At 45.6% G+C, this 25,923-nt stretch overlaps 1 protein-coding gene across 1 annotated transcript in view; it reads left to right on the forward strand.

The window, feature by feature from the left end:
* TENM4 (teneurin transmembrane protein 4) overlaps window positions 1–14,079 on the forward strand; it is a 486,586-nt gene extending 472,507 nt beyond the window's left edge. The window contains exons 31-32 of the mRNA XM_067533333.1: window positions 4,430–4,572; window positions 13,073–14,079. Of these exons, the coding sequence (XP_067389434.1) occupies window positions 4,430–4,572; window positions 13,073–13,831 (902 nt within the window). The 3' untranslated portion in view covers window positions 13,832–14,079. The remainder of the gene's footprint in view (window positions 1–4,429; window positions 4,573–13,072) is intronic.
* The last annotated feature ends 11,844 nt before the right edge of the window (window positions 14,080–25,923 follow it).

Here is a 25,923-nt window from a genome sequence, read left to right on the forward strand (position 1 = left end):
CAGATTGACTTAATGAACTTACTTCTCTAATATATTCTGGGGGGGGTCATTCTAAATGAGCACAAACAAAGCATTCCTAACCACACCATACTGTATTCTGCATAGTCCACATGTTTGACAGAAAAACTGTTTTAGGAATGTTTTAGAAGGTTTTAAAAAATTGTATTAGGACTCTTTTCTGTATCCTTCTGTTCTATAAAACCAGGTGACTCAATTACCATGAGTCAACTGTCTAAAACTCATAGAGAGAGGCAAATTATAAATAATTTTAAAAACCTCTAACAAGACCTAAATCAGCTTTTCCATATAGCATAACAGTATTGACAACTCCTAGTGTTCAAAAGTCAGGAGTCCAACTCCTCAAAATCATCAGTTGGTTTAAAATCATACAATTTTAAAAATAGAAAATTCTGGATTCTTTTCTGGAGCCTTTAGGATTCATATTTTCAAGCTATTCCCCACAACCATGAGAGCTAGAAGCTTACGGTGGTTGTTGGTTTTTTAAAATGAAAACTGAGATTCTCAAGCAATCACCTGACTGCAGGAGTTGGGGGCTTTAAGAAAAACACCATAAATTGCAAGACTGAGGAAAAATCATGAGAGCTGGCATCACTGTGCTAATGTCAATATTTAAGCTCTCACATTTCAGTACCAAGCCTGTGTCCATGGGCATGAAACTTCCAGTGTTCATCTTTACGGGTTATGGGACCTTAAACCTGTCACTGACGCAGCTCTGATCATTGCCAGTTCTGGGCATGAGCCCAGCATCGGTTTGCTGTTGTGAAGATGATTAGTTAACGTAGGTCTACACGCATTTTTTGTACCAGTATAACGAAGTTGCTTAGTGGTGTGATTTCTTACTGATAACAGTTATACCAATACAAGCCCTAGTGTGGACGCAATTATGCTGGTATAAAGATTCTTTATACTGGTATAGCTTATTCCCCTCCCCGAACAGGACTAGATATACTGTTAATAAGCACTTCTCTACCGGTACAAGTGCGCCCACACTAGAGGGGTTGTATTCCTGCTATTGATATAGTTAAAGTGGTAGAACTTTTGTGTGTAGACAAGGCCTGCAAAGCTCTCTGAAGATAAAAATTGCTGTATTAATGGCCTTTCCTGAGGAACTGCTCCTTGGCATGGTGGGAAGGTTTGTGTGTTCCAGTGAGCCGGAGAGCTATGCCAGTGGGAGTTTTAACTCCTGTTAGGGACACCAATGCCAGACAGGTAAAAAGGGTAGTGACCTGACAAAAAGCAGCCCGTTGGTCCTCCAGAGTGGGGGGGTCGAGCAAGAGGCCAACAACCTCTCCTCATAATAAAGTTAAGGGATAGAAGCACAAAAGGGAGCCACTCTGCAAACAGCATGTTAGACAGGGATGTCAGAGCCTTGTTCGGGCCCGAAGCAATGTCCGACAGTGCAGAAAGGATTCCAGTTGTTAGTGGGTCCAACCCTGCACATCCGTTCACATACAGAGCTCTCATTGACATTCTACACTGCACATCTGAAATGATGGGGATTCTTTGGCCGTCACACTCACACCTGCCAATACACTGTTGGGGGGATGTGGGTACCATCCGTCCTCTTCCCCTGGCATGTTCTGGCTCGCTTAGGCCATGCGACCGCACGAACACAGATCAATGATAAAAGCCTCAGGCTATGTCTACACTTAAAATGCTACAGCTGTGCTGCTGCAGCACTTCAGTGCAGACACACACTACGGTGATGGGAGGGGTCCCGCTGTCACTGTACTTAATCCGCTTCCCTGAGAGGCAGTAGCTTGTTCGATGGAAGAGTTCTCCAACAACCCAGCGCTGTCTGTACTGGGGTTAGGTCAACATAGCGACATCTCCCAGGGTTATGGATTTTTCAAACCCCTAAGAGACATAGCTATGCCCATGAACATTTTCAGAGTAGACCAGCCCTTGATCTCCCAGTAAAAGATTTCCAAGCTCATGTGCAGGAATTGGAAGCGTGCGGTAGAGAGAGTGGGAAAAGCAGTTATTTACATTCTGAGTGGCCCGTTGTTAAACATGAATATTTTAGCAATTGTACACTTCACGATGCAAAGCTTTGCTGCCAACATCAGGAAACCTGATGGATTGAACTGACATTTTCATTACACGTGTCTGCTTTAAGCAGTCTCTTTCAGTGCCCTCAAATGAATTTACTGTGAAACGTGTTGGCAGGGTTACTGTAGCTGAAAAAAACCTCGGTGATGCAAAATGTACTTTTCTGTCAAAAAAAAAAAAAGTTATCATTGCCTTTGGCAAATGAACATTTCCCCCATTCTCTTAACCTCTCCTTCTACCTACTTATTTTTTCCTGTTCCTTCCAACCTCCCCCACCAAAAAGGAGCAAATCCTGTTTATAGATGTTAGCAAAGTCAGATTTGTGAGACGCCACCAACAAAGACTGGTTCAAATCTTTTCAGACGTTACATATTTGGTTGCTGTTCAGCAGCCCCCTCTGTGCCCCTTTTGACATTATTTTGAACGTGTTTGGTGGATAACTTCTGCCCTATATAGGTTTACTTTGTTCTCCTGGCCACCTGGTCCAAAATATGCATATCAAAGCTCACATTAGGGGGATTTGGAAACAGGGATGGCTTATCACCAAACAAAAAATAATCAAACAAAGCTTAACTCCCACACACACACATGCACACACCACCTTCCTTCCAAAGACACTTCTAAAACAATCTGTGGTGGTGAAAGAAGCAGAAGTGTTTATTACAGAAATCCTCCTCTTTCCACACGGATTGATGCAAGGGCTTTCTGGACCCAAGCCCAAACTCAAAATTTTGGATTGCAAGGAAACGAGCAATAGATAGTATGTTTGTTTGGCTTCTGTTTCTCCAATCAACTGGAAGCTCATTAGTTGTAATTTGCATCCCTAATGCTTTTCCAACTGTCTCTTCAGAAACAGGCATTTAAACTCATGTGGGGGAAAAAAGCCGCATGTTTTCTTTAAACAGATCCCCTCATCCAGAGTATCCCACTAGTGTCAACTCAGTTTGATTAAATGAAAAGCAAACGTCTTGTTGATACACTGGAGCTTGAAACAAATGAATCACCAACACAATGCTAATTATGGTATGGAAGTCCTCACGCCCTTGGGAGCTGATAGTTAATTAAACTTTGACCCTGATCGCCTCAGCTTTTTTCCCAGCAAAGGATGGTATTCAGAGGCTGGATAAACAATGGGCAGGTTACTGGCGATTATAGGAGTGTCCATTTTTCCTTCCTTCTGGAGTCGACGGAGAGAAGGGAGTTAGAACCATCATATGCTCTGAAGTAAATAAATAGGGAAGTCTTTTATATGCTGCTTCCAGGCAGATTGAGGAGCTAGCCGAGTTAGTTATTATTTTCTCCAGCTAGCTACTCACTCAGCTGTCATTCCTGTTAGCTTTGGAATCAAAGACGTTAGATTCTGAAAAGACTTACCAGGGTATCAGGTCCCTCTGCCTGCCCAGGCAGGAATGTTCCCTGTGGCACATCTACTAGCATTTTCTCCAGTATAATTTTCAGCTTTTCAAGCAATGAGGTTGCCATCACTTCTCTTCTAGTTCCAACATTCTCCCTCTCTCATAGTACAAAGTAAAAGATCCTGAACAGTGGTCTACTGAGTTTGACCATCATATAGATGGAGACACTCAAAATGTAAGGGCATGCACTGTCAAGGTCAGCTTGACTGTGTCAGGCTCAAGGTGTGTGATAATATGGAGGCTGTTTTTAAAGAATACCGTAAAAATGTACCTATAGAAACCTAGGCTAAATTAAAAGTGTGGCTTTTACCTACAAATGCCAGGAAATTAAGAACTAGGAAGAAGCAGTGGATACACCTTTAAGAGATGTCTGAAGAGCCACTGTTCAGCTCCTGCCCCCGGTAACGTCTGCCCTGCTGCTCCCTATCTGTATGTCCTGGCTCATAAGCACCTGAATCCAAACATTAAGGCTGAAATTTTTCAAAGCCGCCTAGAGAATCTTAGGCATGTTTGAACAGCTTAGCCTTTGTTGTTATATTTTTATTCCTGTGCTTTTTGCCCTATATAGCTCCATCGTTGTGCATGGCCTTACGAAGTCAGGGAAGTTCTGGAACTGGAGAGATTGTTTTGGCCTTTGATATTTTTAACAAAATTTACATTTCAGCTGTGTGGAAAAGTGGAGAACTTGGACTGGATGCTGTTTGGTATTTCTGTCATCCTCCATAATTTTGGAATGTAATTCTTTAAAGATTCATTTTTGATGGTGTTATTCACAAGGATGAAATGTAGTAAACTATTTGGGGCAGTAGCTGTCGTCTTGTCCTGTATTTGTACAGCTCCTAGCACAATGGGGTCCTGGTCCGTGGCTGGGAATGTTAGACTCTGCTGCAGTACAAATAGTAATAATCAGTAATCCTACTTACGCTTCTCTCACATTCCAGATGTCAACAGCTGGCTGCTTACCTTTGGTTTCCAACTACACAATGTTATCCCTGGATATCCCAAGCCAGATACGGATGCAATGGAGCCATCATATGAGCTTATCCACACCCAGATGAAAACCCAAGAGTGGGACAATAGCAAGGTGAGCCATGTGACTGCATACTCTATCTATTTTAGGCACTTACCTGGCATTTGTCACCACAGTATCCAGGTGCAGCATTCACTGTAGAAATTAAAATCCATCTGCTACTGCAGATGCTCAAGAGACCTGAGTGAAAGTCAGCCTGCCAGTAGATGCTGTCCCTCCCCATTTCAGTAATGAAATGTGACTAAATAATCCCATCTGAAGTTCTTTATCACCCGTGGCTCCTTTCTGTGATATGTCCTGGTGATTGCTGAACAGAACTAGTTTGTACTGTTTTTCTTTCTTGAAAAATGTCATGTTACCATAGATCATATGCTAGCCCCCTAAACCAAGGAATCAGAACTGATAGAAAACACCTGCTGGATCATTCACTTCCCCCCGCAAGACAGAATTGTTTTCTACAGTATATTCTTTAGTGCTTTGTCTAGTTTGGTTTTAAAAGCAAAAGAACTCCCATTACTTCCTTTAGGAGACTACTGTGTAATAGGTCTCTCCATAAGAAAGCTGTTCCTGACAGCTTAAATTTTACTAGGCTTGATTTCATCCCAATTCACTGTGCATTAATTCAGGCCTAAGTCATGCTGCTTGCAGTTCATTTTTGGCAGAAGATACTGCATGCACAAAATGGGATTACCACCTTGAAAACAAAAGCCACATAAAACCCAAGTATCTTTCCTACTGATCTCTTCTCACTTGGAATAGCCTAGCACAAACTCAGAGACAGCACTCTGCAGTGGATAGGACATATTTCCTACAAGTAAGATGGATTAAACTGTGGCATGGCCTGTCAAGGTGCTTGGTGGAAATCCCATCACTTAAAACTAGTCTGAACAAGGCACCTGAAAATATACTGTTGCAGACAACTCTTCATTAGCTCCAGAGGCATCAACTAGAGGGCGTAACAAATCTTCCCCTTCTCTAACTCCTTGGATCTCAGATCTCAGTGGGCCAGATACTTTCCTGAGTTATACGAATGTAAATTCAGAGATACTCCACGGATGTCAGTGGAGTGACTTCTGATCCACAATCACTGCCATGGCCTAACAGATCAGAATCAGTTCTATTATCCAAGAAGGGCGAATAATAGGAGGATGAGAACAAAGCAAGTAATCCTTCATAAACAGCTACATTTCATCTTCAGAGCACATAACAACCAGATCCCAGAATCTCATGTCGTGATGTTGTGCTGTACTTGCCTTGCAGGGATGGGAGGTGGGAGACCTAATGCCGCGCTTGAGCATCACCCAGCTCGGAAATATCTAGCATGCCATAAACCTTGCACTAGGTTCAGCTTCGCTTAGTTGTCCCCCTGCAGCTCCAGAGTGACATTTAAAATCCAATACTCCCGTGTGCTGCACTTTTTCCCTATGACTGTGAGGCTGTCGCTAAATTGTTTGTTGAACAAGTTCAATGTTATTGGCCAGCAGGGGATGCTTTGTGACCTCTGGCATATTGCAGAGCTGCAGCACCTGAATCCAATTTTGCTTCTTTTTCCCTTTTGTCTTGTTGAATTACCAAGTAATTGCGGGAGCTCGTACAGCTCTATCTGCGGGGGAGTGGGGTTGGAATCAGTCGTCATTTCATTAACTATATTGCTCTCAGTCTCCTGAGCACTGGGGCTCTGATACCTGAGGCTTGTTGTCTGCCCCATTGGTTACAGGGGCTGGCAGGGGTAGCCCAGCTCAGCTGCTGATTTTCTTCTGCACACTATAGGAGGCAGAGGCTGAGCTGTATTGTTTTGGCTGTGGAATGAAATAGGCTATTGTGTATTCTAAAGTAATTTCCCCGGGGGAGGATCCTCCACACACCCAAGAGGGCTTTACTCTTCCTGTCTGCCAGGTCTGATCAATCAGGAGTGCCTTCTGCCCACCCCTTAGGTGTTTTAAATGGGGCCAATACTGTTTCCCCAACAAGAACCACCTTATTTTTCTTTGTAGGCGCTTGGGGGGAAAGTGCCCCAGTGCCCAGTCTGGGGACTGGGAATCTCTATAGCAGGGATAGTCAGTAGGCAGACAGCGGGCCAAATCCTGACCACTAGACACTTTTTTGAATAGACCCCGAAATCTTTTTATTTACTTATCATTATCATTGTTGTTGGGTTTTTATTATTATTTTATTATTTTCTCTGGAGTCTGGATCTTGACTAGACTTTGACCAAGAAATGTAGACCTTGACAAAAGATAATGACCACCCTGTTCTATAGGGTGGTGTTGTAGTCCTCTCGGATCCCACAGAGGCTACCGCGGTCCTAACACTTCTGCCTAGAGATGGGGGAAGCCAAAGGGACTGACGTAGCGACAGATCCCCCAGCCCTGGCCTGCTGTTGCTCACCCTCCTCTGTGTGATCATAGAAGGCACCCAAATAAAGCTGGGCTCTGCAGTGCAAATGCACAGTCGCTGTACAAACTCACTGAATCGTGTCTTTGCCCCTCTTCCACACAGAAGCCACACCAGTTCCATCCCAAGTGAGCCTTCTGTGACCACCCAGAAGGGTTGGAGTTGACCTTTTGTGCTACAGTCACTTCCATCTACAAAGCGGGGACCATGATGCTTCCCTCCCCCGTGTGGGTGATGGGAGATTCCACTCACTACGTCTGTTTGAATTTGATTTAGCGACTTACACCTCAAGACCACAATCTTGGTGCCCAAAGCTCGGCAACCAAAGCATAGACTTGGTTGGGAATTTTCCGACAAAAAGTGTTTTTCCCTTGGAAAACACCAGCGTGTCAAAACCAAACCCATTCACGGGACAGGGTCAAGTTTGGCAACTCTCCCAATCTCGAAAAAAAACTGAAAACAAATTATGAAACTCTCATACGTAAATTATTTCATTATTTAATTTTACTTAATTTACACTATAAAAACAGGTTAAAAACATTTAAGGTCAAAGTTGTAATGAAACATTTTGAAATTATCGAAACACAATGGTTTGATTGACCCAATCTGAAAATATTTTGGATGACCAGTTTTGTGAAAATTTTCCACATTCTGACTTTTTGTCCTGATTTGGGATAGAAACATTTTTAGAAATCTCGAAAATTCTTGCAGGGTGGAAAAGCTGTTTCTCACCCAGTTTTATTTAATCTGTATTTAGACATTCAAATAAGTAGCCTGATTTTCTGAGCGGCTGAGCAGCCTTGACTGAATTGGGAGTTGTGGGTACTCAACACCTTCAGAAATCAGATCAATGCATTTTTAAGACTAGAAAGAACCATTAAGATAATCTCCTCTGACCTCTTGCATAGCATAGGCCAAAGAATTACACTCATTGGGTTCATAACTTTCGTTTAACTTTCAGAAAGACATGTAAGACTGTAAGTGATAGAGAATCCACCACATCCTTAGATAAGTTGTTCCAATGGTTAAGGACCCTCATTGTTAAAATCTGCACTTCATTTCTAATCTGAGCTTTTCTAGCATCACCCGTCAACCATTGGATCTCATTATGCCTTTATCTGCTAGATGAAAGGGTTCTCAACTATCAGAAATCTCTACGCCATGTAGGTATTTGGGGATCATGATAGAGTCACCTCTTAACCTTTTCTTGGATTAACTAAACAGATTAAACCTCTTTATTCTGTAACTTTTTTTTTACACCCCTGCCCGGCGTGAATCACTATAGTAACTGTCATAGCACAAAACAGAATCATTTGCTACCCCGTATCTGGAGCACTTTGCTTACTAAAGCCAAACGAAGCTCTCTTTTGGCCACCATTTCTTTCTTGTGGGCTTCTAACTGAGCTCCTTTACTTCCCTAGTGGCCACTTTTCACCCCTCTCCAGTGTTGTTGGGGGCATAGAGGAGGCACGACTCTGGTGTAGCTAATGCAAAAGTATTTTACTTGGACTACTGGACACACACTGAGGTCTCAGTGCCTCTCCCCAGTCCTCGAGCTTCCATGCCATCCCTGCCTGAGTCTACAATGCTACTGTCACTGTACAGGGTTTCCTTAATCATAGCTGGGACTCAGTAAGCCAGCAATGGCTTCCTGTCTGCATCATAAACCCCCCGCTTTTAGTAAGGGAAATATACACCCAGGGTATATTGGTACAAGGAGAAACAAGGCAACAGGCTCAGATTTCTTTCACATCTTGGGTATTTATAATGGGAAATGAAAGCTTTAGCTATCACAGTGTAAGGCACTATTTAAAAACAATGGATGATAGAAGCTAGCTATGGTATTTTAAATCCTCAAGAACTGCAGGCAAAATACAAGAGGTTGTTCCAAGATCGCTGTAACGTACTATTCTCTTGAGCTCTGAACAGCAGCAAACAAACAATGAAGGTCACTCTCTTCTCTCCAATGGGTCATTACTAGATAAAGTAAAATGTCCCCTAAGGGCATCAGATTAAAAAAAGAAAGGAAGGAAAAACAAGCCTAGCATAGATCTGTCAGTTGTGTATATTGACAAATATGGAAATAAAATAACCAATAAATCCCACCACCATTGCCTTTTGCTTTAATGCTGTTTTATACTGTACCTCTGGGTTACAGTTGCTAAAAGCTACTGCATTTTTAGAGAGCTCTGATCTATGCCATCTTCAGCTCAGATGGTAATTTTCTGTTTCTCTTCCTTGCTAGTTCATTAAAATGGGTTACAAGATGAAACAGAAATGATAGAGCATTTCAAAGGCAGGGATATGCTGTCTCTTTGAACTGTGCATAATCTGTTTGCATCCCCCCTTTTCTTTTCACAGTGGAGGTTTATATATGTATATATAAAGATGATTTTTTTTTAGAACAACTGTTCCTAAATACACTCTGTTATTAAAGGGATACACTCAAGGTCATTAGATCTTAAAATTAAGCAGTTTTCAAAGTCATCCCATATTATAGGACTCGCTTTCAAGAGAACAGAGACATTTTTAATTATTATGAGTGATAATGCGTTGTGTTACCACGTGGAAGACCTTAGTTTGCAAACTTGCATCCCTGGATAGTGAAAGTTAGGACAGGCAGAGCAGCATCACCGCTGCACTCCTCGGGGAGCCAGCACAAGTGCCTTGTGTTACTCCAAGCAACTCCTCGATTTACTCCTTGGCTAGAATTATTAGAGCTGTAAGCAGTGTCCAGTGGCACAGGATGGGGAGTCTGGAGACTTGGGTTGTTGTCCTGGCTCTGCCACTGATTTACTGTGGGATCTTGGGGAAGTCCCTTCGTCTCTCTGTACCTCCTTATTTCCGATTGAAATTATTATTGCAGTGAGGTGCTTTCTAAAGATAAAGGAAGAGATGGTCCTTGCTAGAAATAGACAAGAGACAAAATAAGCAAGGTCTTTGTAGTGATGTGGTACTGGTACATTGTGATCTTTCGGTAAAAGGTGCTAAGTGCTATTGCTGTTATATCATGGGGAGTCCAACTAAACCTCAATCTAGATATTATGTCCAGATGTGTTTTGGGAGGGTTTTTTTTAATTTTTGAATGATGATGGCCATATAAATAGGTGAAATATTATGTCACCTCATGAATGTCGCAAAGGTTGTGTATTCCTATGTCAAGGAAAGGTCATGTGTTTTAATATGGCACCATGAAACACAAGGGAGGCTAAACACATATTTTAAATTTAGTAACTAAGGGTCTGAGTTGATGACAAAAAACAAGGACATTCAGTCTGTCTGTACCTTAACTTAGCCATCTGCCTGAGTATTCCCTTGTTCAGAGAATACCTGCCCTGCTCTGCCATGGCATGATGGGGCAAAGTTACATTTCAGCTGTGTCTTGCAGCATCAGCAGAACCTCAGAGTTGATTAATAAGGGACCTTGTACTATGCCAGCTGGTAATCAGAACAGCTGAGGAATGGAGAAGGGAAAAAATGCAGATATGCAAATTCTCCAGGACATCCTGATTCTGAAGGGCACAAGCACTTGATCAATATGGAACCCTGGATTGTTCCCCAGAATTAAATGGGTAACAGAGTTCAGGCAGACTGGTCAATAACAACTCACTGCCGGCAAAGGCAAAGCGAGGCAAGTGCAGGGGATTCTCACGTGGGGCTGCATCTGTACAGGTCATGTTGTGGCTGAACATCCAGAACACCCTTCCTCTGAGCGAAATGAACTGGGCTGTGCAGTAGTCTTGCAAGGGAGGTCCCGTCACCCCACCGTTGAGAAATATACCAGACATTGCCCTTTAATGGAAGAAAACACTCCTGCACGGGGGAGGCTGGCCTAACAAGCCCTTCACCATCTTGAATCCTGGGATACACATTTAAGGACAGACAAACCGGGTCCCACCCTGTAAGAATCTCCATGCAGGTTTGCCCAGTATTCAAAGGGAGCTTTCAGTCTGAGATCCAAAATGGGTTTAGCAATAGTGGGATTACTATTCTTGCCCCTCATGCCTCCCTGATCACGACAGGGATGGCAGCTGAAATAGCGCAAGACACAGGAATGGCTTTTATTGCTCTATTTGTGACAAGCCTGAGCAGAGGAAGGCAAGCGAGAACCTCCAAAGAGAACCTGTCCCCCCAGACCAAAGCAATAGGACAAGCTTATCCAGCCAACTTTTTCATGGCCCATTCTAGCCATGTTAGATTTGCTCCTTACTGGACCTGCTCATGTTGCAGTTGATGTCAATGGCAAAATCTTCTTTGACTTCAGTGGGGGCAGGCTCAGCATGTGCCTCTCATCAGTCCAGCTGAATAGCATCCAAAGTCTGAGATTTTGTTGTTTTAACACAACATCCTTATTCACTTCTCCGTGATGAGGAGATTCAGATGTTTCACACCGCTCAGGATCTGGCCCTAGGGGAGTTTATAGCATACACATCTGCAGGGTCAGATATTGGATCATGTTGGAGAAAGGGTTGTTTTTCTGCCTCTTTATCACTGGTCACGTTGTGTCCCAATGGACTTTGCCTACAGCCCCACAGCTTTCAGGTGGCTCACCCCGGGTATAGGTCAGTGCAGGATGTAGCCTCATATGGCCTCCCACAAACTTCTGGTGACACATTTGCCAAGTCACTTAATCGTCTGTGCCTCCATTTCTTCATGGACAAAATGGGGCTGCTAACATACCTTCTGGGATATTACGAGGCTAACCTCATTCATTGGTTTAAAAAGCTTTGAGATCCCTCACTAGAAGTAGCAGTTCAGAGTCTCATTAGAATATTATAATTCGAATATGTAACAGCAAAATAAAGCATCCTGTTGATCCCATTCTTCGTTGACGGGTGCCTGTAAAAGCCAGCATGTAAATTAGTTGGAACAGCCATGAAGTGTGAATTGTCCTCTCTTGCCCCTGGAAAAGGGGCTCTGCAGGAAGGGGTTAAGGCATATTGGAGCAAACTGGTAAGCCAGCACCATACCCAGATATTAAATTACTTTTAAAAAAAAAGTGAAGGCAATACCCTTTCCTGTGTAGCCTATTTTTAATGCTGGCTGTCATTATCTTATTGAGTGCCTTTGAGCAGGGACAGGAGACTTATGTTACGTCATTGTCTCGCTTTTGTGAAATTTGAGCCAATAATTGTTCCTGGACAGGAGGATGAAAGAAGACTGCACTCCCGTCACTTGATGAGTATATTTCTACAGACATGTTGCAGTAATGATAAGCTGCAGAATAACTCTGCACTTGCTCCATTATATGCTAACCGCAAAAGTGACTTTGCATTAAAACTGTCTATAAATGATCTAAGGCCGTTATCCCTATTCGGTTCTTACTCAAGCAGCGCTCTTACTGATGTCAGTAGGAGTTTTGCCTCAGTAAAAATTGAGCTTCAAGATCGGATCCTAATAGCTGAGGACCTGATCCCCCAAGAAGACTGGGAGCATTGTAGCATGCGGGGAGGGGAGCGTTAGCACCTCACTTGGCTGTTGAAAGATCCACTTTGGCCAATGCTTAAAGTGGCCTCGAGGGGCTCTGGAAATCACTCTTTTGGCAGAGTGAGGATCACACTGTGGTGCGCAGCCTTTGAGGATGGTGCAAGGTAGAATCAAAAACAGGTTAAAACCAAAGGAAACTGCTACTAGTCAAATACTTTGATCTTATCAAGCACCTGTCTGCAAAGCATTTTACAAATATTAATGACTAGACGATTCCCAGTAATCAGCCATGAATTGTTTCTGACTTACGAATGAGGATAACTGAAGCACGGAGCAATTAATTTGCCCAAGGTCACAGAATGAGTGGGCTAGAATGCAACAGTCTCTCAATGTCAGCATTAAGTTATAAACTCCCTCTGTGCTGGGTTCCCTCTCCACCCCAGCTTTCCATTTTGTCAAGGGGATGATGTTAAATTCAGTTCAGTTTTTTGGCATGATGGCAATTCGGGAGAATAGCCTGCAAGCACAGGAATCTCAATCGTTTCATTAAAAAGAAAGACTTTATTTTCCAGACCAAAGTTCAGAAGGAGCTAGAGGAAACAGAACCCTCTGGACCTTCTCATTGGCTCATGCCATGTTATTTCTTTGCTCTCCAATGTGCTAACGATACCTTTCACTCCTCATGCGTCTCTTTCTAATATGGGTCTCTCTCTCTCTTTCTCTCCCTGACCAGTCAATCTTGGGAGTGCAGTGTGAAGTGCAGAAACAGCTGAAAGCCTTCGTCACCCTAGAGCGCTTTGAACAGATCTACAGCTCCAGCATCGCTGGGTGCCGACAGGTCAACGAGAAGAAGATCTTTGCCTCGGGAGGTTCTGTCTTCGGCAAAGGGGTCAAGTTTGCCATGAAGGATGGGCGTGTGGCCACCGACATCATCAGTGTGGCCAATGAGGATGGGCGCAGGATCGCAGCCATATTGAACAACGCCCATTACCTGGAGAACTTGCACTTCACAATAGAGGGAGTGGACACACACTATTTTGTTAAGCAAGGGCCGTCGGAAAGCGACTTGTCCATACTGGGCCTCAGTGGCGGGCGGAGAACCCTGGAGAATGGCGTGAATGTTACAGTGTCCCAAATCAACACAGTGCTCAGCGGAAGGACTAGACGTTACACAGACATCCAGTTCCAGCACGGTGCACTGTGTCTAAACACCCGTTATGGGACCACCTTGGACGAGGAGAAAGCCCGCGTGCTGGAGCTGGCCAGGCAGCGCGCCATAGCCCAGGCCTGGGCCAGGGAGCAGCAGAGACTGCGGGACGGGGAGGAGGGCATACGCTCGTGGACAGAAGGGGAGAAGCAGCAAGTGCTAAACACGGGCCGGGTGCAGGGCTATGACGGCTACTTTGTGATCTCAGTGGAGCAACACCCAGAACTCTCAGACAGCGCCAACAACATCCATTTTATGAGACAGAGCGAAATGGGCAGAAGGTGACAGAGAGGGTCAATACGGTGACTTCTTGCCAAAGACAGCTACTCTTTTGTGGCCACTTACCTGACTGTGTTGTACTCAATCCTTTTTCTAAGATGAACCAGGTGGGGGGAGGAAAATAAAGAGAAAAAGAATATGGTTGCACTGTAACTCATGCAACATACTTTTTTTTTATTATTTTAAATTTGGCCTTCACATGTTTTTCGCAATGAACAGAAGGTATATTTTGCCGTAGTGTGATCACAGTGAAATTTACTGTCTCTTGTCCTTTTTTTCCCTTTGTGAGGAATTTAAAGTGGGGCGTTGTCAACGTACATCCATAGGTTACTCGGTGTGAAGTGAGAAATGGGTGTCTGTGCTAACTTGTTTCATCCTAATCCTTTCGTATTTGGGAGGGGGACAGATAGCCTTCCACCCGACAAACAGGCACGGGGGCCTCACCGTGTCCCAGAGAGCTCAGGCCGGGCATGCGGGAAACGGAAGATGGCGACAATTTGGAATTTCTCAAAGCGACTGTCTGAATTGTGTGCCTCAAAAGAGACCTACAAGTAGTTTTCACCTTTCACTTGGGACTTAAAGTGTTTCTTGGGCTCCTGCTGGGCTGAAGTAGGTTATAGAGGCAAAAGGAGCTGAATATATTAACTTGCAAGATGATTCTCTTCCTTCCTAAACTGGAATTAAAAAAAAAAAGTCTTTCATTATGATAGTAGATTTTTTTTCTCTTTTTTGGTCCATGCGCAAATCCTGGTTTTAGTTTTAAAAAACCAATAAAGGCGAAGAAAGAGGCTCCCTCTCTATTGAAAAAAATCCTCTCTCGTGCATAGAGCTATTCTCTAGTGGATTGAATGCACCGATGTTGTAGACATAACCTCGTTAAATGTACAGTATTTCAGTACACAGGTTGTGTGTTCAGCAGTCTGCTGTGCCGTGTCCAATAAAGCAACGTCGTTTTTAGGAAGCTAATTTGAGTCTAACAGTAGGATAGTCTCCCACTGATGTACTGTTGAAAATTGCAGCAAATCCATACTCCAGCATTCGCGTTTTTTTGGGGTTGTCTTTATTGGCCTGGAAACTGGTTTTCCGTGCCATGTTGTTAAATCATTTTTGACTATAGGAAACATGCCTCTGTGGGACTCTGGCACTAAGGAATTTTAAAGGTTTAATAAGCAGCAGCAGGGGGGGAGATACTGGAACCAACCCCTCTGACTGTTTCTTTCCCCACTGAGATATGAAGGCGCTTGAATTAAATGCATAGCCCTGTAAGTGTTAACAGCGAGCAAGGAGGAGTTTTACTAGAAATGCCCACTTGAGAGGGGCCCAAAGAGAAACTGCTGACAAAGTTGCTTGACATGCTAATGTAATTTGTACTCATGTAACTCCCGTGCTCTGGTATTTGCAAGAGTCCTTGTGATTCAAGTGAGCAAGGAGACTGAGTTGAGCTTCTTCCTGAGAAAATTCTCTGCTGATAAGGGGCATTACTGCTGTCAGAGAACCACAGGTGTGATGCCATCCAGACCTCTGGGAAGAGCTGGATGGCCTTCCTCTGAAAGAATCAGCGTTCACGTGCACGCACCCCTACTTTCACTGCCTTTCAGAGAGCAGCTCAGAACTTCTTACAGGTTCTGAAAATTTTAACTTCTTACCTTTATTTTTGCTCCAGGTTCTAGCCAGAGACAGACTGAGCCATGCCAAAACATCACAACGAGAGATTTCAGAGCTAGCCCGGGGAGCATGGTGTGCTACCATCCCCTAAAATCAGTCCCTCTGCCACTGCACCCACCAAGCTCAGCAGACCCCACCACCAGCATCAGTGCCTTCCTCCAAGAGGGTATCCCTGGGTCTGCTCAGTTACAGGATAGCGACAAGGGTTGAAAGGACCCAATGGGCAGAAAGTCCATGGGTAGAGAAAATGGTGGTGGACCCAGTTCTATCGTGGCTTCCTTGTAGATGCAGAACTTGTCTGACTCTGTTCTCAAGGCTCCTTCCTGTCAGTTCTCACAGCATTGCCAGATGAAAGGGAAGGAAATCCCCCTAGAGTGTCTGTTCTCCCTAAAATTTTCAGCCTACTGTTACAGACCCAGCGAGAGATGCATCCAGAGGTTTTGATGCTGACCTTAACTGAACCCAAACACTGACCTGTGTGAGGGGCACCCCTTTCTGATGGTTACCTACCATCCTGCCGTTTTAATAATTCCTTCTGGTTTGTAGGGAGGGGCGTGTTTTTGATACAGTAACTCAGTGTTATTCTTTGAACTTCACCTTGCAGAGCAGGAGGCATGTTGGCCAGGACTGAACTAGCAAGCATCCTTTAAGGAGAAATATATTGGCAGAAGTAAATAGCAACTGGTGCAAAGTCTTGAAAAGCAGCACCGGTTCTGTCAAGAGTGGCCTCCCTCTCTGGGCGGAGGAAGTTCTGAAACAGAGAACAGAGCAGATGCTGGATGAAGATGAATGAGCCGCCCATCTTCAGGCCTAGTGTGTCATAAACCAGCTATACACTCTGTTCATACACCTCCACTTCCCTTTAACGCTGCTCCATCAAAGTGCAGCCGGGAAGAGAGGATTCCTCGTGTATTCATTCACGTTAGTTTGTTTAAAATGTAATGAGGATTTTATGATGGTAAATGGGCTACATTTACACGGAGTAGAGGAAAGGAAATTCAAGTATGGAAACCTTGCTGGACGGAGATGCTACCTTTATAGCCTTACCCAGAGTCTTCAGGTTATTACACAGTTAATGAATCTGAGCAGGTCTCCCATTTTTCATGAGTCTCACAAATCTGCCTGTTGCCAGGAGCAATCCAAATCCACATCATGGCAAAAATCAGTGCAAATTAGATTTAACTCTTCATTCTCAAGCAATGTGCTGGGTCTAAACCTGCCTGACTTCCCATTAAAGTCCATTAGTGTCCTGTAGTTGGAGTCTGTGGACAGCTCAGGAAATGTAGGAGTTATTATTTTGAATCTCTCTTCTCTTCCGACTATTGAAAAGCATTTTAAACAGAACGATGTTTCTCTAGCACTAACTAAGCCAAACCTAGACAGTCTTAATCCAGAGGATAGTTGACTTACGTGTATCTGCAACACTATTAATAGCAGAGCAGTGATAGCAAGAAAAGTTTGGGATGTCGCCCACTCATCTTACTGGGGGTGAAAACTTGAAAGGCTGTCTACAGTCCTGGAGCCATAAGATGTCCCTTGTTCTACCGTAAGGGTGTTGTCTACAAGAAACCAGTGTTTTTTTGTGGCGTTCACCCTCCAGGCTAAGGGGAATGTTAAAAAAATCCAGGGCTGCGTGACCGCTTGTTAAATGTTGCCCTGTTGAACAACATACTAGATGCAGCTACCCGGAATTGATTGCAGTGTATAAGTATCTGCGTAGGGAACAAATATTCAATAATGGGTTCTTTAATCTAGCAGAGAAAAGTGTAACACAGTCCAATGGCTGGAAGTTGAAACTAGACAAATTCAGATGGGAAATATACATTTCCACTGGTGAAAGTAACTAACCATTGGAACAATTTACCAGGCATTGTAGTGGATTCTCCATTGCTGATAATGCTGATAAATCAACATTGGATGTCTTTGTAAAAGACCTGTAATTAGACCTGGCACCTGATCATCTGGACCAGACTCAGGGCAGGCCGGTCTCTGCAGCAGACAATTCTACTGTACTGTTCAACCTTGTTTTAAATGATCCAACAATGGAGCTTCCATCTCTGCCCCTAGGAAGTTCACTTTTGGTGAAGGAAATCTGCATATTTTTCCCTTTTCCACCCACTACAGAGAGGAATCAGGGCAGATTTTTATCCTCTATGGGTTTGGATCACTCCGATCTCTGACTTTCATTATTCAGAAGGCATTGCATTTGTGTAGCCATTTCAGCCCCCGCTAGACTAATTTAGCACTGCAAGAAGCACTGCAATGTTTGTTTCCTCCAAGATTTTTTGGGCAGAAATTGTCTACCCAGAGCTTGGAAAAAATCATTAAGCACCAGTGACCGGAGGGACTCATACAGCACATCGTACCTTTGTCATTATTGCTATTGATCAGAGCCATGGCAAAAATAGGCCAACAAATCTAAAAAATATCAGGCCAGAACAGAATAGATGGAGGCCGTTAAGAAACTTCATGTTTGATTTGGGCTTAAAAGACTGGGAGCTGTCCCCAAGACACCATTTGGCTGCAGGTTAGGAACAGTGAAGGTGTTCTGTACTATATCTGTAGTTGCTTTATTGAGCTGAGGGAACAGGGTAAGATTCTGCTCAGTCTACTAAACGGACACTGCAGCAAGAATAAATCAAAATTGATCTAAAAAAAATCTAATAAAGTACCTTTTCAGCTGTGACTTGTAAGTGTCAGCATGATAGATGACAATGCAATCCATTATGCAAAGACCAGACTCTGACCATGAAATTTTAGAATTCGATTTTGTGATTCACAGCAAGAGCCCCCGTCATAGTTACAGCACGGCCGTATGTTTTTTTGGTTCGGTCGCAGCGTAGATGAAACCAGGGGTCACAGCTCTGAGTTAACAATGAGGCTGCTCTTTAAACACAGAGGGGGGGAATAAACACACAATGTTAATAATGGAGCTAAAGATTGCTTTGCTTGCTAAATGTCATTTGGTTTATCTACATGATTGGCAGTATCTTAGCACTACTGAACCTGGGTAATACACATACAAATTATGTTCAGAATGGTGCACACTGTAACAGGCCCTTTGGTGAAATAAAACCTTGGACCTTGTTATCTTGAAACACACAATCCACCATCCCTGCACGGCACAGCATCCTCCCAGGAACCCATTGTGTTAGAAAGAGCCTGTTTGTTTTCGTTAGTGTTATTACTGTCCTTATTAGGACTGAAGGATTTTCACCATTTCTTTTCTATTATAGCTCATAGTAAATATTTAACTATATTATTTTCCCAAGTTACAATAAAGATCTTACCAAGTTTAAACAAAATAAAGCCAATGGCCTTTTAACGGTAGGTACGTTTAACTAAAAGCCTCCATCATCGGAGCGTGAGTTTTAAAAGCCACCCTGTTTGCATTGTACAAAATGATCAGTTTCAAAATTTATACCCTGTTTCAGAATGCCACTCCCGCTAAACGTACCTTGTTTAAGGGAAAGCTATATCGTGTCCTAACGGTTGTGATCTTATTTCCTATAATGATATATCGAGCGGTGTTATTTGAACTGAAAACAGTCTCAACATTAAAAAAAAAAAAAGGGGTGGGGGGGCAGGAGTAGGGAATAGAATTAGTGTCTCTGTCTCCTCTTTTTTAAGTGCTATAAACATTTGTGCTAATGACAAAATGTTACATGGCTTGCCTGTTACCCGCCCACCCCCAGAGGGAAATGGGACTGGGCAGAGGAGCCCAGAAAACTCCAAGTGAATGCCAACTGGTCTAGCAGAGAATAGGTCAACCTGTAGCACAGTTTCATTGATGTGCTTGACGTCACAAATCAAAGCATCACACTTTTCTATTCAAAAATAAATCTGCTTAATTTGCATGAGGACATCTGAGTGCAGCTCCGGTCTAGAACGAGGACTCTGCATCGAAGCTGCGTCTCTGAGACCAACTCTGGAGTCTCTTGTCATTACCATGGATAATCATTTTCCTGAAATCTGGAACTAATTTTTGAGAAACTTTTTTTCTCGACACTTTGTGTTTCTAACACTGTATTCTTGACTGTGTAAATATTACAAGGCTGTAAATACGTGCAGATGTAGATACCTTCTAGAAAAACAAACAGAAGTGACCGTGTGTAGCCTTCGGTGACAAATAAAAGAATATTTTGTGTTTAAAAGCGTTCTATTTTTGCCATTGTTTAAAGGTTAACTCTAGCCATAATACACAAGGGTCACTTGGCTAATAAACTGGGTAATTCAAAAGAACAGTAAGAGGATCTCAGGTCTAACACGCTCTCCCCAGAGACACTGCTCCTTATCTAAATGGATTTTTGAGTGTATGTGAAGCAAAGAGGAGTATATTCTCTCTCTATAACCATGTGAATTCATAATCACCTACCTCCATGGAAGATCATACACAGGACCAGGAAACCATGGAACCACAGCACAGTCAGGCCTTGCTTAGAAGAGACAGCTGAAGCGGTTTAATTTAAAAGTTTTTGTAAATTCCACTTGAGTCAGTTTAAAACTGGAATAGTTCAGTTTAGCAGAAAACGCCTGTGTAATTGATTTAAGATGCACTGAAACAGGCCTGGGTTAAACTGAAATAGGAGCATCCACACAGATTTTTTGCAATGTTTTAACTAAATCAATTTTTTTTTTTAAATTACAAATTAAGTCAAACCACTGCAGTTTTCTTGTGTAGACAAGCAGGGCCCCCATACCGGGGTGGGGAGGCGGAGGGAGGGCGACACTTTACTGGGGCCTAAAGGCCCTGGGGGGAGCCTAGCCCAGGCTTCAATCCCCATGTGGGGGTGTGTGTGAGGGGGCCCGTGTTACAAGTTTGTACTGGGCCTGAAAAAATTATGCTTGGGCCCTGTAGACAAGGTCTCAGTTCCATTCCTGCCTCTGCCACCAACTTACAGTTGGAATTTAAGTAAGTCACCTAACATGTCTCTGCCTTCCTGGGTAGAAAGGGTGTAATAATCCCTACCGCCTGAGGGCAAGACTCCTGTCTGTCATCAGCTTGTAAAAGCTGTGCTCACATCTGGGGCTATAATCAAACAATCACTGGGATGCTACCTTAGAAAGAGGGAGTAAGGCTTAACGTTTGTAATGGGCTTTCAGTTACTCTGGTTGTTATAGTCGTACTAGGCTTAGTGCCAGAGTCATGGAACAGACTGGGAGTACCTGATTATTCCATTTCCCCAAATAAATGGCGTTGCCTACTTGTTACAGGCTAAACCCTAAGCCCTGGATGTAGAGGACTTTACACAGGAGTGCTACATGGGGTGCAGTCACCGTCCTTACTACCGTGGAGGATAATGTTAGTGGTGTGGCGTATTACCCGAGCACGCAGCCTCTCCGCCCTGGCCCCAGCTGGGCCATGACAGTAGTGTGGGTCCATGGCAGGGTGAGTCTTGCATACCCATGAAGTCAAGACAGGCTGTGGCCCTATGGATACCATAAGGCCCGGGGCTGCTGGGTATCACATCCCCTTCCAGTGGCTAAGCAACATAGAGGATAACAGCTTAGTACTGTTACCAGCTAACAGAGTTACTCCTTGAACCCAGTCAAGGGCCGTGATATGGTGCCAGGTCCAGCTGCTGCCCCCTCCTGTCAGCTAGCCTGGAGTCGCACGTCCCGGCCACCCAGCTCAACGTGCTTGACAAAAGGCTGGTTAATGTTCGTTTTACAGATGGGGAAACTTGGATCCATGAGGGGCAGAGCCCTACTCAAGGGCCTCCAATGCATACATGCCAGCAGAGCGCTCGAGTGACCCAGACCACCCGGTCCCATCGGCATCTGCCCTAATGCTAACATGCAGGCTGTAGAAATAGCCAGCATTATGTCAAACAGATTAAAGCAGTCCAATACTGCCTACTAACTGCCGGGGGGGGGAGACGTGCAGATCAGCGTGGGCTAGACGCTGGTTGCCAGGGGCTTGGTTTATTGTGCGCTAGAGCATAGCGGCGCAGCCACTCACGATGCCTCAGGCACCATGGCTGTGCCCAGCCAGCACGCTGCCAAGTAACGCTGGTCAGGTGAGGCGGCCGGCCTAGAGCCAGCAAAGCTTTTCTTGCGTTACCAACATCGACCTGTGATGCCAAACGGGCGCGGCTTTGGAGTACGGCTACACCCACACATTTTAGTCCATTAGCTCACAGCCAGTGCTGCAAAAATGAGGCCTGCTTACTTATTAGGCTAGGACATGCCCCCCCCCCCCCCCCGGCCGAGTAGGGACAAAATTGCCTTCCTGGCCAATAAAGTTGTGTGCAATGGGATGAGTGAAAGTCACCCTGTCATTTGACCATTTTAAAGCACCAGCAGTAGCGTGTGTGTTGGGGAGCGCCCGGAGGGGGAGTGTGCTACCCAAGGACACTGACACACAGAGACTTTGTGAGTGGCCCAGGTGGCTCATGCTGGCTGTGGCAAAGCCGGAATAGACGTCTTGACCATTGGCGCTAACATCTAAACAGGGGTTCGGTGGGCTACGGGACCAAACGCACGCAGCTGCCATTTAGGCACCCAACTAATTGGCCCAGACCAGGGCTACGTTGTGTGATGGTGGCAGTGATGCACTCAGAAGGGTGCGCGCGTTTGAAGAGCTGGTCGCGCGTGTGAAGCAGCTGGCATTAGCCACGCTCAGGGACATGCCAGGCCCACTGGTGTGTTTTGGCTAATCGCACGTGCTACCAAAACGCTGCATTACAAGGTGATCTCTGGGCGCTGAAGCCAGCCTATTACTTAATGGTGGGCAACTGCGAGACCGGGCCCATGGCGCAGTAATTATAGTAATGTGCATTTAGCTGTTGCTTGAGCACAATTTGTAGCTAGGCAGCCGCCAAGTGGCTCATTCACATGCACATTCACGCTGGCTTAGTGCTGAAGGCTGCTCAAAGGCCAGCGGAAAACGGATTTGGCCCCTGATGTTTTCTGCTCGGCAACGTGAGGCTTTACACATGAATTTCAGGCACCTTGGTGCCTGCTCGGGCTTAGCCATTTCCCACGTCGTGCAGTGATGGGTTTCATTTAGGTTTGTCAAATCAGTCAGCCTTGCCAGCCACACCTGGAATCGGAACGTGACGCCAAGAGAAATGCCGGCTGCAGTGTCCAGGGGCCAGCCTGGGACGTTAGCCCTGTTCCGCCACAACCGTCTGTGACCGTGAGTGAGTCACTTAGGCCTCGCTCTTCAACACTATTAAGGCACCGCGGGGGGCTACAGCCACGCAGGGGCTTTAGATTTAGCATTACAGTTACATACCCTGCCGCCTTGTGGACTCCACAGCCTTGAATGAGGTGCCTAGGTTCCCTGACCAATGCAAGGGGCAAGATACGCCCCCCCCTCTTAAGAATGGGCCTCACATAAACCAGCACGCTAAGCCGGGAGCTGCCTAAGCGAGCCAATGGGAAATGGTGAGCTGCGGCGCGGGCGCCTGCACAGCTGTGACCCGCTCCTGGCCTTAGCGCTGCTGTGACTTGGGCACCTTGCGCTAATCCTTGCTCCGCATAAGGCAGACAAGAGCTTTGAACCCAGGTGTTCCACAGCCTGGATGAGACCCCCACCCACTGGGCAAAAGTGAAGCACCCTCCCCCACCCTGCCACTGCCAGCCTTTGCTGGGCTCAGTCCAGTAGCCGTGCGCTGGGCAGGCCTACCGGCTTGGGCTCCCTCAGGACAGGCAAACACCTAGCCTGCGACTCCCCCGGCCTAGGTACATGTTCGTTGCCAGGCCCCAGCACTCAGAAAACCAACAGAAAATTGGGCTTCAGCAGCGAAGCAATGGTTTTGGGGACCGACCTTTTGGATTTAGTTGCCTAAAATGGCAGTTGGGCACCTAAAAGCCCTTTGAGGCACTAGCCCTTAGTCACACAGTTCCCCTGTTCTCCATCTGTCCAACAGGGAGCCCAGCCCGGGGGGTAACATTCCCTACCTCACAAAGAAGTGCTGTGAGGATTAACACAGGAACACCTCTGACATACTTGGGAACTATTTTTGTATTGTGCTAGTGCCTAGGAGCCCTCATCATGGACCATGACCCCATTGCGCTAGGCGCTGTACGAACACAAACCAAAAAGCTGGGCCCTGCCCCAAAGTACTAGGAGACATTTAAGTAGCTTGGGCTATGTCAACACTAGCACGTTTCTCAGTCAGTTGGGGGGGGGGGGGAGTGTGAAAAAACACAGCTGCCGAACAACATAAGTTTTACCGATGGCAGCGCCAGAGTGGACAGCGCTATGGAAGCAGTAGACGGGCTCCTGCTGACTAGCAGATTGCTCTCCCATAGTGCAGCTACATGGGAGACCTGCCAGGTAGGCGTTTTCTGTCTGAGGCATCAGTAAAGCTTCTGCAATTGGACCCTATTAATGAGGTGTGTAGGTGACAGGCAAACCAAACTGGACTAAAGCTCCCTTCCCAAAGTGAGTACGGTTGCTGGGACGCAGAGCTAGCCAAACCTTGACTTAGCCAGTAAGCGCCGCAGCTATGCCACTGAGTTTGCACAGGGAGCCCATCTCTGTAAAGTCCGTTTTACAGTCATTTTGCAGGGCAGCACTGAACTGTCGGTGACCTTCCGCAGCAGATGTGCTCCCTGGGCAGATTCAGAGGCGTAGCTGCTGATGGCAGTGACGAAGGCCATGTCTACACTAGCGAGCTGACGTTTCCTGTTCTACCCCACTCCCCTTCCCCACCTGTGGGGACGGCGGGGAGGGAGAGGGGGGCAGCTGGGAGTGGGAGTGACGGGGCAGATGACCCTGGGCTGCCTGGCAGCGGGTGGGTGGGGGGAGGCGTGAAGGGTTCTGCCCTGGAGCCCTGCCAGTGGGTCGGCTGCCTGGCCCCTGCGTGGACGGGGTCCCCACGGCTCCCTGGTGTCATTAAACTTCCAAAGCTGGGCTGCCTGTGTGGATAATCATCCCCTGAATGTATCGGGGACAGCAGCCCCCTCCCCGGCCTGAGCAGCCCTGTCTCTACTGGGGTCGCAGGGAGCCTGGGCCTGCCTCGTTAAGGTGGCAGCGTGTGAAGGGGAGGGGCAGCTCATGGTGACACCTGCAGCATCCTCACACTCGGCACCGAGGCTGCGGGGAGCTCGACCGAAAAAGGGCTGCAGAGGCTCCCGGCCCTGCTATTGGCTCTGCCACACCTCTGCGCTCCTAGTGGCTGAGCCAAGGCCAGGCTGGTGAGGGGCGGGGGAAAGAGGAGCTGAGCAAGCAACCTCACTCCCAGCTGCTAGGAAAATCAAGGTAAAAGTGCAAAAAGCCCCCCCCCCCCCCCCCCCCCCCCCCACACACACACACACACACACACACACACAGCAGGAGCCCTTGGGATGTCAAAGCCCAGCTCTGGCCACCTGTGACAGTGGGGGGGGGGGGGGGCGGCTCCTCCAAGGAGGGCCTGGCCAGCATGACACTCCCATCCCCCTCCCTCGGCTCGCCAGTGCATTATGGTCAGCTAGTCTGCGCTCCTGCATTACACAGGCCAGAGAACCTCAACCAGTCAGCGCTGCATCTATCCCCATAGCTTGTGATTGCACTACTGCACTGGCAACATTTTCAAGCGTGACTGAGGACCATATAGCCCATTTTCAAAAGAGATTTAGGCACTTATGAACATCTCAACTAGAGTCAGCGAGACTTAGGAGCCTAACTGACGCTTGAAACTGGGACATGGGCGCTTTTGAAAATTTTATTCTGTCTTTTAGGAAGAGAGCCAAGCGCAATGTAAAGAGTAAGTGATAGAGAATGCACCACCGTGGTATGTTGCTGCAATGATTAATTACCGTCCCTCTTAAAAATAGGTGTGATCATCTGCTCGGTTAGTTCAACCCATTATTTAAAAAAAGAGTGGCTCTTTGCACAATATGGGTCTCAGTTTGGACTTTTGAACATCCCGCAGAATTCAGCTTCTTTGGTTTGGCCTGTCTCACAAATTGTAGCTTCGAGTTTTTAACCTTGAGTTCAGAAAATGTTTTGTTACCTAAAGGGTTTTCTTGATAAAAAAAGAAATTCTATGGTCAGCTCATTAGAGCCAACTTCTTTTGCAAAGCAAGTCCGACACAAGAAATGCTGGAAACGAGTGCGATTACATGGCCCCTTTGATATGTGCCTCTAACGGTATGGCGTGAAATGGTTCACATGCAGCTAAGTTGTTCTCTTCTATCCAGAAGCTTCTCATATCCTCCAGGATTTTTACATAACCATGCCTCATCAGCCCAATCGGTATGAGCGCAGAAACCTTCAAGGCCTAAACTGAAACTGGAGCATGACAAGTTTGACAGAAAAGGCTCCTTAACGAGCAATTCCATTCATCAGCTATATGCTGATAATCTAGTGCCGGGTTAACATCGCATGGCGGGTCATGTCTAAGCGAAGATTATGGGAGTTCTGCAACTGTTCTGATTAGGTATGCTGAGATTATGTTGCTCATGGTGTTTCCTTTATAACTTCTACCCCCCTTTAC

The sequence above is a fragment of the Emydura macquarii genome, unplaced genomic scaffold (genome assembly GCF_026122565.2).
Source record: "Emydura macquarii macquarii isolate MOO-44397 ecotype Brisbane River unplaced genomic scaffold, CSIRO-AGI_Emac_v2 contig_3328, whole genome shotgun sequence".
Lineage (NCBI taxonomy): Eukaryota > Metazoa > Chordata > Testudines > Chelidae > Emydura > Emydura macquarii.